We start from the raw sequence: 13,539 nt of genomic DNA, 5'->3' as shown, positions 1-13,539 counted from the left end.
GATGGCTCACTTGCACTAAATGAAGCTGCAAAGAGAGAGGTTTGGAGACGCCACTATGAAAGGTTGCTCAATAAAGAGAATGAATGGGAGAAAGAGAGTCTGCCGAATGTCGACCCAACAGAGGGACCAGCTATCCTAATTGACAGTACCTTGGTAGATAAAGCGATCAAGAGTATGAAGACGGGGAAGGCTCCCGGCCCATCAGGAATCACTGCAGAGATGCTCAAAATATCTGGCAGTGTCGGCTATAGCCTAGTCACCCGTATAGTTAATCAGGTGATACACGAAGGAGTCATACCCAATGACTGGTGTAGCAGCACCATAGTCAACTACTACAAAAGTAAAGGTGACGCTTTAGAAACAAACAATTACAGAGGTATCAAGTTGTTGGACCAGGTAATAAAGGTCACCGAGAGGGTCATAGCCCAACAAATTAAGCAGAGAGTCAGTTTAGATGAGATATAGTTTGGGTTTGTGCTAGAGAGAAGCACTACTGATGCTATATTTCTGGAAAGACAGCTGCAGGAGAAATACCTAGCCAAAGATAAACCTCTGTACCTGGCTTTCGTTAAATTGGAGAAAGCCTTTGACAGGGTCCCCCCGCTCCCTTATCAGGTGGTCAATGTGGAAACTAGGGATAGATGAGTGGTTAGTGAGAGCTGTGCAAGCCATGTATAGGGACGCTGTCAGTAAGATGAGGGTTGGCAACGAGTACAGCAAAGAATTCCGAGTAGAGGTAGGGGTCCACCAAGGCTCAGTCATAGTCCTCCAGGCTATAACACAGGAATTCAAAACGGCATGCCACTGGGAGCTCCTCTATGTTGATGACCTTGTTCTAATTGCTGAGTCACTATCAGAACTAGAGAAGTTTCAGGTGTGGAAGCAAGGATTAGAATCGAAGGGCCTTAGAGTCAAGCTAGCCAAAACCAAAGTCCTAATAAGTAGGAAGGTAGACAAAACACAAACCCCTTCAGGTAGATGGCCCTGCTCGATCTGTAGAAAAATCATAGGTAGAAACTCCATAAGATGTACCCAGTGTAAGCTATGGATACATAAGAGGTGCAGCAATATCAAAGGAAGGCTAACTAGCAAGATAGTTTTTGTATGTGGCAGATGCTCAGGAGCAATAAACACTGAAAATGTGCAGAAAACAACTTCTGCCACACTCCAGGGAGAAAAACTAGAAGTAGTTGATAGCTTCCGCTACCTAGGTGACCAAGTCAGTAGTGGGGGAGGGTGCACTGAAAGTGTAGCTGCTAGAATAAGAATAGCCTGGGCAAAGTTCAGAGAGCTCTTACCTCTGCTGGTGACAAAGGGCCACTCGCTCAGAGTAAAAGTCAGACTGTATGACACATGTGTACGAACAGCCATGCTACATGGCAGTGAAACATGGGCCGTGACTGCTGAGGACATGCGTAAGCTCACAAGAAATGAAGCCAGTATGCTCTGATGGTTGTGTAATGTCAGTGTGCATGAGTGTAAGTACCTTGAGAGATAAGTTAGACCTAAGAAGCATCAGTTGTGGTGTGCAAGAGAGACGATTGCGCTGGTATGGACATGTGGCAAGAATGGATGAGGATAGCTGTGTGAAAAAGTGCCACACACTAGCAGTTGAAGGAACCTGTGGAAGAGGTAGAGCCAGGAAGACCTGGGATGAGGTGGTGAAGCACGACCTTCAAACTTTAGGCCTCACCGAAGCAATGACTAGTGACCGGGACCTCTGGAAATATGCAGTACTTGAGAAGACCCGGCAAGCAGGTGTCTTGCTGAAGTAGTAAATACATGTGGCTTCTCCAAATGGAAAGAAAGAAAGATGTGAGGTTAAAGTACAAGGATATGTTATGATGAAAGTATTGAAGCTTCTCTCTCATTTGTTTTGTTTGTTTATTTCAATATTAATTCAATGGATGTATTTTTTCTTTTCTTTTTAAAGGTTGAAATATTTGATGAATTTTGGAATGTTGATGGGAAATGTATATGTAGAGCACCAAATGGAAGATGTGGTGTCCAGTGTTTTCGGTCGAAGTCCAATAGAATTGAAGGTAAGCAAAACTAAAATAATGCCAAAGGAAAAACATTATTAAAGGTTGAGGGGTGGGAGGGGATATAAAATCTGTGGGAGTTTCTGTGTAATGTAGTTGTGTGATGGTGGCAGTCATGAATAAGTTGCTTAATGGACATTTTGGGAATAAGACAGAGTATATGTAATGGGAGAAATTAGGGGTGATAGGTAGTCAGCCAGTTCTGATTAGCAGCAGATAGTTGTTGTTGGCACTCCGTCGCTTACGACATCGAGGGTTCCAGTTGATCCAATCAACGGAACAGCTTGCTCGTGAAATTAACGTGCAAGTGGCTGAGCACTCCACAGACACATGTACCCTTAACGTAGTTCTTGGGAATATTCAGCGTGACACAGTGTGACAAGGCTGACCCTTTGAAATACAGGTACAACATAACAGGAAGAAAGAGTAAGAGAAAGTTGTGGTGAAAGAATACAGCAGGGTTCGCCACCACCCACTGCCAGAGCCTCGTGGAGCTTTTAGGTGTTTTTGCTCAATAAACACTCACAACGCCCGGTCTGGGAATCGAAACCGCGATCCTATGACCGCGAGTCCGCTGCCCTAACCACTGGGCCATTGCGCTTCCACAGCACCAGATAGTAGAGGTAGATGAAACAGACTGTGAGGTCATAATTTGAAATCAGGTGAGTAATCGAATATTATTTTTGAATAAAGGGTTGCTTTATGAAGTGTATGTTTCTATTTTCTGCTGTCTTAAATGTAGTTATGTAGGGTTGAAAATACTCTCCCAATTGTGGAAGCAGTAATTTAGTGTAAAAGAAACTTGTATGTTGTGTAGAGTTAGCTGTTAGTTTGAGAGTAAATATTTGAAAAGACAACTCAGTAATAATTGTTCTCAATCAAATAGAACTAAAAGATCCAACTGGATCAATAACTTTAATTTAACATCGACATTCGCCAAGAGATAAAGACTAATGTTATCAAACCTGGATAAGTGGAACAAAAGTGAAGTATAAACTAGAGAGTACCTAGTTAATCTTAGTACCTCTAAGATTGTCAACTAAGCATAGTTAGAAATCTAATAATCTTTTATTTCAAATCACACCTGGTAGAATGAAAACAACTAGCATATATTTAGATTTATAACATCTGCACTTGTAAATTCATCTGATCAATTCTGCTAAATTTTCAGGTATCAAAATATAATGACATCATTTTAGAAATCAAACAATCAAAAATATTCACAAAACTGATATCACTGAAACCTGTCGTTTCCCAAGATAAATTTTCCAAGACTTCAAAGGTACTTGGAAGTCTAGTTTAGTTATTTGTGTGTAATCGATATTTATCACCAGTGTACTACTTAACTCTAAATATTATTTTACAGTTAACTAGTTATAATTAGGGATTATTATAACCACAAGAAAGATATTTAGTTGAAGTGAATTATATGTGAGAGAGAGAGATGTGTGTCAATAATGATAGTGGATTATTGAAGTCATTGAATTTCATAGCATAAGTTGAGTGGTGTAAGTTCCTGCAGCAAGTTGATTTTAGCTGTATTACAACCACTCATCAGTTATCAGACAAACCATATATATATATATGTGTGTATATATATATATATATATGTATATATATAAATTTTAGAGGTAATACTTGATAATTGCAAGCACCTGTATATACCAGATGTGTATATATATATATATATATATATATATATACACACACACACACACACACACACACACACACAAACAAAAGTAAGCACATAAATGTGAAACAAGGCAGGAAAAAATAGTACTTGAATACCAGAGGTAGAGTAATATGCTTTATTATTATTACAGCTGCAAAAACATCACATAAATATAAAAGAAACTGCTATTCAGAGTTTCACGTTCCCATTCGTTAGACAGTTTAGATTAATCTAAACTGTCTGATGATGAGGAACGTGAAACTCTGAGTAGTAATTTTTTGTGATGTTTTCGCAGCTTAAATAATAGTAAAGTGTGTGTGTGTGTGTATACATATATATATATATATGTATATATATATTGGCACGTAAAAGCACACACTACACTCTCAGAGTGGTTGGCATTAGGAAGGGCATCCAGCCGTAGAAATTCTGCCAAATCAGATTGGATCTTGGTGTAGCCATCTGGCTCACCAGTCCTCAGTCAAATCGTCCAACCCATGCTAGCATGGAAAGCAGACGTTAAACGATGATGATGATGATGATATATATATATATAGATAGATAGATAGATATGCTAGCTTAAAATATAGTATATAGCTTTTTAAGCAACTGACCCTGAATGGGAAGATCTGTAAATAGATCTCTGACTTGTTTTGGAGAATTTGTTGCAATTGCTTCCTCCAGAGTTATATCCCAATGATGATCATATTCGTTGCAAAAAATCATACAAACAAATTGCCGAAAACAATCGCAGAAATGAAAACATAGGAATCCAAAATTTCAAGATTGCAGGTCAGGATTTGGCCCGGAATGTTTTTAATTTACTCATGAAGTCAACCTGATTCCAAAATGGTAAGATATGTTGCACTACACCTCTAGGAGTAAAGTTGAAAAGTGTGACACACTGACATTCACATTTATTATATTAGATATGTCTAATTTTAGGGAAACTTTATTTCAATTAAAGTGTATTTTGTGCGTGTATTAAAGAAAGCAAAAACTAAAACAAAAATGATAGTGTTCAGTATGTTGGCGACAGTAATTTGTTAAAGAGATATGGTTCAACCAAGTTGTACATCATCTCCCTCATTCTCTCACATGCCACTCTTTCTCTCTCTTTTATTATTACTCCCACTGCCACCATCAACACTATTACTTTTAATAAAACATCATCAACTCTCCCTAAATTTCTTTGTCTCTCTTTCTCTCCCTCTCTTTTTTCTTTCTCTCTCTGTCTTTGCCACCACCCTTACTGTCTCTATGCCTACTATTACTCTCACCCCATCATGAGGAATAGTAAGAGTGTCATTGAATAGTGAGAGATGGGGTCTAAGTGTGACACACTGACCCACAGAAATTAGTTTTCGCATTTATTATATTAGATGTATATATAATGATTTGAAACTAACATTTATTGAACCAATTTAACAATACTTTTGTTTCTTAATGTTAAATTGACATTTTAAAATGTTATTTCCAATTTTATCTTTGACTTGTATTTTATTTTTTAGTTGTTGGTTCATCATGTACAATGCCATCATCAACAAATATGACTACAGCTAAGACGGGTTTAGCAACAAAACCTAAGAGTTCTTTTAAGTTAACCATATTCCTTGCCATTATTGGTGCTATGATTGGTCTGCTACTTTTGGTTCTTAGTTTTTACTGTTTCAAGCGTGAGTATAAAATCTTTGTTCAGACTTATACAAAAGCAGGATCACCAAGATTATCTGTATGATTACATAGTCATAAGCAGATGAGTTAAATCTCACATATAGGACACCAGTCTATTTCAGGAAATATTTCTTGTAGATGTAATTCCTATTTTATCACAGATTGAAAACCTAAGGCCATATTCAAGATTTACAAATATATTTCCTACTTAGCTCTTTCACCTTTGTAATATGTTGAAATGTGGATATTTATATGGGCCATTCTTTATATGTATATGTTCTGATGTATGTTTGATGAAGGAAATTGTTAATACTATACATAATTAATAATCGATTAAATATTTGTTTCTTGGGTTATTTTCTTCATTCCCAAATATGTTGCTGAGCGAAAGTGGATGTTGAGGAAGGAGTGGTGCATATGGTCATCATCAGCCCTCTAAGACCAGTGAGATTGATGCTGAAACTTTGCAATGCAACACCTGTAGGGAAGTCATTTGCAGAGAGGAAATTGCAGAGGTCCAATGTTCTAAGAAGAAAGGATGGAGCCTAGTAATTAGTGTAAGGCCTGAGAAAGGGGTGACACAGTAAGGATGATGAGAAAAAGAGAAAAAAACTGGTCTGGAAATGTTTGAGTGGAGGTGGCATGAGTCCAGCAGAATTCTAGGAACAGAGGCCATTATAGTAGTGATTTCAAAAGCAGGGAGAGGAGACAGCACACTTGTGGCTTAGAGACTGGAGCATGTCTATGAGTGGTTTTATATAGATCAGTTGGGTGACCCTTTTATGAATGTAGTCCAAAATACCTTGTGGGCAGCAAAATCTCCGGTGTAAGAGCAATACTCCAATGTGAGACTCCTCTGAGCTTTGTAGGGTGCTGTAAGTCTTGAGAATTGAAATAGCTTACAGACCTGTATCTGTAAAAGATGTACTTGAACCAGGACAAATCCTTGATAGTAGTGAAACCCAACATTTGGAGTAATTGTTAAGGTTCTACTTATTTATTGGTCATAATCATGTGAAGTGTGATGCAGTGATATTTTCTTGTTTGTGCTGATCTCCAACTGTGGAGAGAGCCTGTGGAAGAGGTAGACCCAGGAAGACACGGGACGAGGTAGTGAAGCATGATCTTTGAACATTGAGCCTCATGGAGGCAATAACAAGTAACCAAGACCTTTAATGATGTGCCTGAGAAGACCCATCAAGCCAAGTGAACCTGTAGTCATGATCGATGCCTGTGGCATATAAAAAACTCACTTTGAACATGGGGCCTCACAGAGGTAATAAGTGGCCAAGACCTTTGGCAACATGCCCTGCTTGAGAAAACTCTTTGAGCCAAGTGAAAGCATAGTAGTGGCTGATACCAGTGTCACATAACTGGCACCCATGCTCGTGGCATGTAAAAAACACTCATTACACTTTTGAAGAGTGTAATGAGTGCTTTTCCCACCGGGAGAATGGCCCAGCTTGATATGTAGAAAAGGCATGAGTAGAAATGCTGTATGGTGTATCCAGTATAAGGTATGTACACACAAGAGGAACAGTTGAATTACAGCAAAATTAGCAGGGAAAGTAAATTTTGTGTGTAATGAATGTCCAGGAGTTACAAAAAGTTAAAACACACAGGAAATGAAATTACTCAAATAGCTAAGATTATCCTAAGGACAAGCACCAGTGAGCTCACAAAGTACCCACAAATTAAGGCCCCTCAACTGAGTGGAGTATAGAATTGAGGGATAAGAAACTAGGATAGAAGGACAGGAGCAGGTAGCTTGCTGAAGAGGTGAATGCATGGCTTGGCCATCTGGAAAGAGAGAGATGAGGTCAAGGTACAAAGTGAATACAAGAAACAGAACAGGGGAGAGGAGCAGAAAAAGGTGGATGTGTAGGTAAGTGTACTGAGTGAAAATAGTATGATAAATGATTAGAGATAGGAAATGAGTTGGACACAGAGAATATCGATTCAGCAGAGGGGAAGTGAAAGAAGGAAATAGGGTAACATAGAAGATTGCTGAAAGAATGGGTATTAGAAGATGAGTTGTCGGGGAAGGCTTGACAGAGCCTAAATTTTGCTGAAATAGATGGGTTTTTTTAAACCACAGCATATTGTCATTCATCTCAGTCCCTTGTCATCTCCTCCAAAAAGCTCAACATCTTGAAGTCTGTCTTCACCACTTCAAGCAATGTGACACTGTTGTGAAACTTGGGCTATGAATGCAGAGGACATGCAACAACTAGAAAGAAATGAAACTAGTATACTCTGATAGATGGACAACGTCAATGTGTATATACAACAGAGTACAATTGTGCTGAAAGAAAAATTGGGCATTAGAATCATCAGCTATGTGTGCAGAATAGAAGCTAGTACTGGAATGGTCATGTGATGTAGGTGGATGGGGACAGCTGTATAAAGAAGTGCTAAATACTAAACATGGAAGGAACCTGTGGAAAAGGAAAACCTAAACATGCTTTTTTCTCCCTCACTATTTCTATCTATTGTCTTTTCTTAGTTACTATAGCATCTCAACATTCCCCCCCATCACCCTCACTATCCATTACTAGCACAGCCCTACTTGCATATAAATTTTTACCCCACCTCCATCGCCACTCTTTTCTCCATCTCTCAGTTGTGTAATCTTTTCAGTAAACCATGTGTATTTTTAAACATTTTCTCAAGCAAACATATTGCTATAACTTTGATTGCTTTATTCCCATTTCTATACAATTTGTTGTCAATAATACAAATCCCCATATAACCGAAATCCTCATCAATAAAACTCTCCTCACATATTTTCCAATGTGTTTTAGGAAAATTTGCTATAAACATTTTTGACATAGGAAAATTCACTGTAAAAAAAATAAACAAATTGCAAAATGAATAAGATCAGCTGCTTTCTTAAAATGGCAACATCCACTAACTTTTCAATTAGAGAAAAACAATTTCTTTAAAACTAGTTATCAAGTTTACAATCTGCTTATGTACAGTGAAATTTCCTAAAATTTTCCCACAGTAAAAATGTTTACAGTGAATTTTGCCAACACATTTTCTACGCCACCAGTTTGACATCTATTTCTTCCTTCTCTCTAATATCTTTGTTTAGATATTTATACCTCAAAGCCTTCTTTATCCACATGTCTGTGTGTACACATATGTGAATCCAAAACCAGTGGAGGGAGGTTTTCTTTCTTTGATTGCAACTATTTTTTACTTATACATTCACAATGGTTTTGTAATAACATTTTTTAAACTTTTCAATTTCTTATGAAACCCAGGATAGCTGTATTTAACAAGATTGGTGGTTTTTATTATAATAGTCTTTACTCTCTTAGCTGATCAAGTGCTATTCTACTTGTTTAAGCTTTACCACATAATATTATATCTATACTTTTATAGGCACAGGTGTGGCTGTGTGGTAAAGAAGTTTGCTTCTCAACCACATGTTTCCAGGTTCAACTCTACTGTGTGCCAGCTTGGGCAAGTGTATTCTACAATAGCACCCTAGGCTGACCAAAGCCTTGTAAGTGGATTTGGTAAATGGAAACTGAGTAAAATCTGTTACACATACACACACACACATGCATGTGTGCAAATGCCACCTTGCCTTGACATATGATTGTTGTAAGCAAGTATCACCATAATATAAGGAGTGTCATTCATTTCCAATCTTCAAAGACATGTTTGATCATAATGAATTATTATCTCCAATGTTTGGTGATGGAGAAATATTATCTTGCTTTGAAACGGGTGTGAATTGGTGACAGAAAGGCCATTTAACCATAGAAAGTCTGCCTTAAAAATTCCGTCCAAACCGAGTAGATATGGAAAAGTAGACGTTAAACAATGATGATGATGATGATGGTGTGTGTGTGGATATAAGAATTAAATAAGAGACATTAAAATAGGAAGCTGTAGAGCTCTAGCCTTTTGAAGGAATTTTTTTGTTGAAGTTCGTTAACGCTCTGTTAGGGGAGGTAACTCATCGAACTGTCAATGTCATTATTATCATTAATGTACCTTCAAGTAAACATCTCAGAAAGCACTGTGTTGAGTCAAAAGTTTTGTAATATTTTGGTAACTTATTTGCTTTATTTGTCAAGTTACAACAAAAGCAACCTAGCATTCAAAGTCGAGGCCATCATGTTGCACCGTCTACCAATTCTTTTTGATACCAGTTCTTGTAACATGAGTTAAAGAACGCCTTCACGGAAGTTTTCATCTCTTGGTCGATCAAATGTCTTGAGCTGAGAAAGTGAGCCATGGATTGAAAAAACTAATGATCTGTGGGAGCTAGGTCCAGACTATATGCTGGGTATGGTGTTAGTTCAATTCCCTCAAGTTCCTGGAGTTTATTTCAGGTCATTCAAGCAGTATGAGGTCTTGTGTTGTCCTACTGCAGAAGAGCTTGCTTTCTGTTAACCAATGCTGGTATTTTTTCTGCACAATAACAAACATACACGAGATGCTGAGCTCACCTGATACTTTTTGAGTGCTATTCGTTGGATTTGTCTCTTTGCCTTTGAGAACAGCCGTGGAATCTACAGTTGTTGTACTGTGATCAACTGTGCCTTCTCCTTTTGCACAACAAATGTTTTTGGTAGCTTCCACAGCATTAGGGCCCAGTTTGAACTCATAAAACATAAGTTCCCGCATTATATTACATTGCACGTTCATTTGTGCAGCTTTCAAATCACATACAGAGTGAAGCAATGTACAATGTGCCAGCACACCAACTACTACAGTGCTACCAACCTCAGCAGGTACCTTCTACAGCTTGAACTGCTCCAGTTACGTGATATACATACTGCAAACTTGCATGTATGCAAATATTGCAAAACTTTCGACTTGCTTCAGTAATAAAGAAGAAAGCATGGAAATAGAAGGATGAAGAAAGATATGCAAAGGTTGTAAGAATGTGTCGAGAGTGAATGATTGATAGGGTTTGTGGTTGTTCAAATCATAATAGAAGTGCTGGTGGTAGGAGTTATAACAGCAATAGGATTATATTAGCAATAATGGTTAACAAAATAATAATTATATATCAACAAAGATTGTAATAATCATGATAGTAATAGTAACACTACTATAACTAATTGTGATATTGGTTTATTAAATACTTATTAGAGCTAGGTGGACTAAAACAATCCATAGAAATGTCCAGTGAAATAAAAGAGCCTAAATTCTCTGTACGAAAGTTTACGGTCTGTCTTATCATTATTTATGTGTGTGTATGAATGTGAGAATAATGTGATCTTGGATTCAGCCCTACTGTGTGATGTCCTGTTCAAATGTCTTCTACTTAGCCTTTGGCCCTTCAAGGCACTGCCCCAGCATGGCCACAGTCCAATAACTGAAACACATAAAATTATCAAACTAAGAAGTAGGTGACTAAGTTAATAAATTGAAGTGTCTTTGAACATGGCTTAGAGCTACTATTATTAGGAATGAACTATTTCTCTAGAAACTCAATAACCTTTTGTTTCAATCATTGATATCAGATTAAGATTAGCCAGGCTTGTTTTTTAAGGTCACATTTAAAAGTTCTTGCATGTCAAGTAACCACATAGCCACTTCCCTTCCTCTGTGGATGATTATGTCTATTTTGAAATCTCACTTTTCTGAATTTAAGTTTAATTGTGGCTGGTTTTGGAATTTTATTTTTCTGGTGTCATGTAAAATGGTGTGATTAATTCTATTGATCTTGTATTTGGTTAAAGAAATTCAGTCCTTTAATTCTAGTATATTGTTGATGTTTTATTATTGGTTGTGTAAATTTATATTTTCAGGAACAATCCAAGAGAAAAGAGGGCTGTTATTTTATATAGAGGACCATTCTTACCACTGTGAAGCCATTGATAAGTTTGTATCTTTCATGAATAAGAGTAAATGTAAACTAGAAGTTGCTGCTCGGCTAGTGAAAGGTGGTGATCCATTAAGACTGAGTTTTGAAATTCAAAAGTCTGATTTTATAATTCTTGTTTACTCCAAAGCTCTTCACAAAAGAATTCAGGCGTGGAAAAGCAACCAAGATTACGTAAATTTTTTAAAGGAGGATAACTCTGCACTTTTGACAGCTTCCCTTCTCAAGGAACTTAAAGCAAGCAATAAACTTATCATTTGTAAGTTTCCTCAGGCACCAAAATCCGGTATCAGCAGTGAATTTCCTTCAGTTAAGTGTTACACTCTTACAAAAGAGTTGAACTTGCTTATTCAACAAATCCATGGAACAGGAGTGGATCAAGAGCTCACTATTCTTGTCAAAAGTAACAAATTCAATCATAAATTTAACTCTTTGACCAACACAATTAAAGATGCTGCCAACTTTGAAGAAAATAGTTCCTATTGGTTTGAAGACAAATATATTTGCCCCAAGAAAATGGAGTCTTTAATGCCTGATGACACTGAAAAATTTCTTCTCGATGGATATGAACATAGTATTTATTCCATCCCGATAAGTTACATGTTTGAACAGATAAATGCAAACAATGACACAATAGCTTAAAAGATTCACAGGTTGAATTCATTTGTTTCAACAAAGATTTGGTTCTATTTTTATATTTCATCCTGGATCCTTTCTGTTTTTCTTTTACCTTTTCACTCTGCCTCATTTCTTCTCTTACCTGATGTTGTGCATCCTTCCTTCTCTCATATAAACAAAAACAGCAAAATCCACATTTAACATTAAAAAACAAAAGAACTTATTTTATACTCTTCCCTATTTCATTGACATGCTACTGTGAGAAATATTTTTATAAGCAAAGTTGCCAAAATTCAGACAGTTTTATTCTGGCTTATTGAAGACTCTTAAATTGTAAATTAAACTCTTAATAACCCTGAATAGAATTTTCTTGTGATAATGCAGTTTTCTGTTGGCTCCTCTAGAGTTAGAGGAAAATTTGAATTCATCAGTTCATGCAAATGTAACAATTATATTCAATCTGACAGCATCATTAGAGCATCAGAAAAAACTGCCTTGCATTTATTTCTTCTGTCTCTTTACTTTCTCAGTTCAAATTGCACCAAAACCAACTTTTGTATGGATATTTCTATGGATATCTTCCTGTACAGCTTGATTAACTATACAAGTGACTAAGACATATCCTACATCACCAGATATTTCAGAGGTAATTCCTGATGGACCAGGGTTTTTCTGCTCTTCACATTCTTATGGCTAGAGTGTAGGGAGAAACACGGTAAATAGAGAGTGAGAGATGTATGATGGTAAAGGAGAGATAACGTGGTGGCTCAGGATGGTGATCAATGTAAAATATTGATGGAGAGGGTAGTATGAAGAATAAAGGATGAATATCAAAAGAAATAATTCCAGATAGTGAGAAAACCTAAGTGGTGTCAGGGAAAAGCTGGTGACATATGCAGTTCAGCTAATATTAAATTACAACAGTAGAATACTGCAGTTAGAGAGATGATTGGTGGTGGGGATGTCTTCAAAAGGAAAATGGGTGACGGGACCCAATTGTGTATGTATGTATTTATGCATGTATGTATGTATGTATGTATGTACATACACACATACACATTGTGCTTCTAGAGTCTGTGTTGCTGAGATAAGCAGATCCTCTTATGAGCTGCATATTTTCAGTCACCCTGGTCCAGTATCTTCCTCTGTGAGCTCCAAGATCCTGAGATCAGCTTTCCTCATTTTGTCCCATGTCTTCCCAAGTCTCTTTCAAAAGCTCCATCTGTATTAAATGACTGGTACTTTGTTTATACATTTGGTTGGTACTTATCCATGTGCATCACTTGTCTTTACACTCAAAAATCGCCTGGTGCAAGGGAGATAATCAAAAATCAACAAAAACAAATATATGAATGAATGTAACTGCTCCCATGACCTGACAGATTGTATTATAGGCAGTATGGATGTAGTATCTCTCTATCCATCCATTGACATTGACTTTGCCGTAGAGAGATGTGTTGAAATTATTTCGGAAAGTGAAGTAACCTTCCGTGAAGTGAACACGAGGGAACTAGGCCTCCTCCTAAAGCTCGTTTATAATAATGAATACTTAGATCACCACAACCTAACTAGATTCTGCCCCACCAAGTCAGGACGAGGTAGACCACCTACGATCACATCAGCTGCTAGAAAAACCACCGCAGAGTGTTGGAAGGGATGGAATACACCCACCCACG

At 37.3% G+C, this 13,539-nt stretch overlaps 1 protein-coding gene across 1 annotated transcript in view; it reads left to right on the top strand.

Annotated features, from left to right (window-relative positions):
• The window catches only part of LOC106873178 (uncharacterized), a 38,174-nt gene extending 24,641 nt beyond the window's left edge, over positions 1–13,533 (top strand). Inside the window, exons 8-10 of the mRNA XM_014920410.2 lie at positions 1,934–2,042; positions 5,229–5,393; positions 11,172–13,533. Coding sequence (XP_014775896.1) covers positions 1,934–2,042; positions 5,229–5,393; positions 11,172–11,887 — 990 coding nt within the window. The 3' untranslated portion in view covers positions 11,888–13,533. The remainder of the gene's footprint in view (positions 1–1,933; positions 2,043–5,228; positions 5,394–11,171) is intronic.
• Positions 13,534–13,539: the final 6 nt, after the last annotated feature.

Source organism: Octopus bimaculoides, chromosome 11 (genome assembly GCF_001194135.2).
Source record: "Octopus bimaculoides isolate UCB-OBI-ISO-001 chromosome 11, ASM119413v2, whole genome shotgun sequence".
Taxonomy (NCBI): Eukaryota; Metazoa; Mollusca; class Cephalopoda; order Octopoda; family Octopodidae; genus Octopus; species Octopus bimaculoides.
This window is presented reverse-complemented; position numbering and strand designations above follow the sequence as displayed.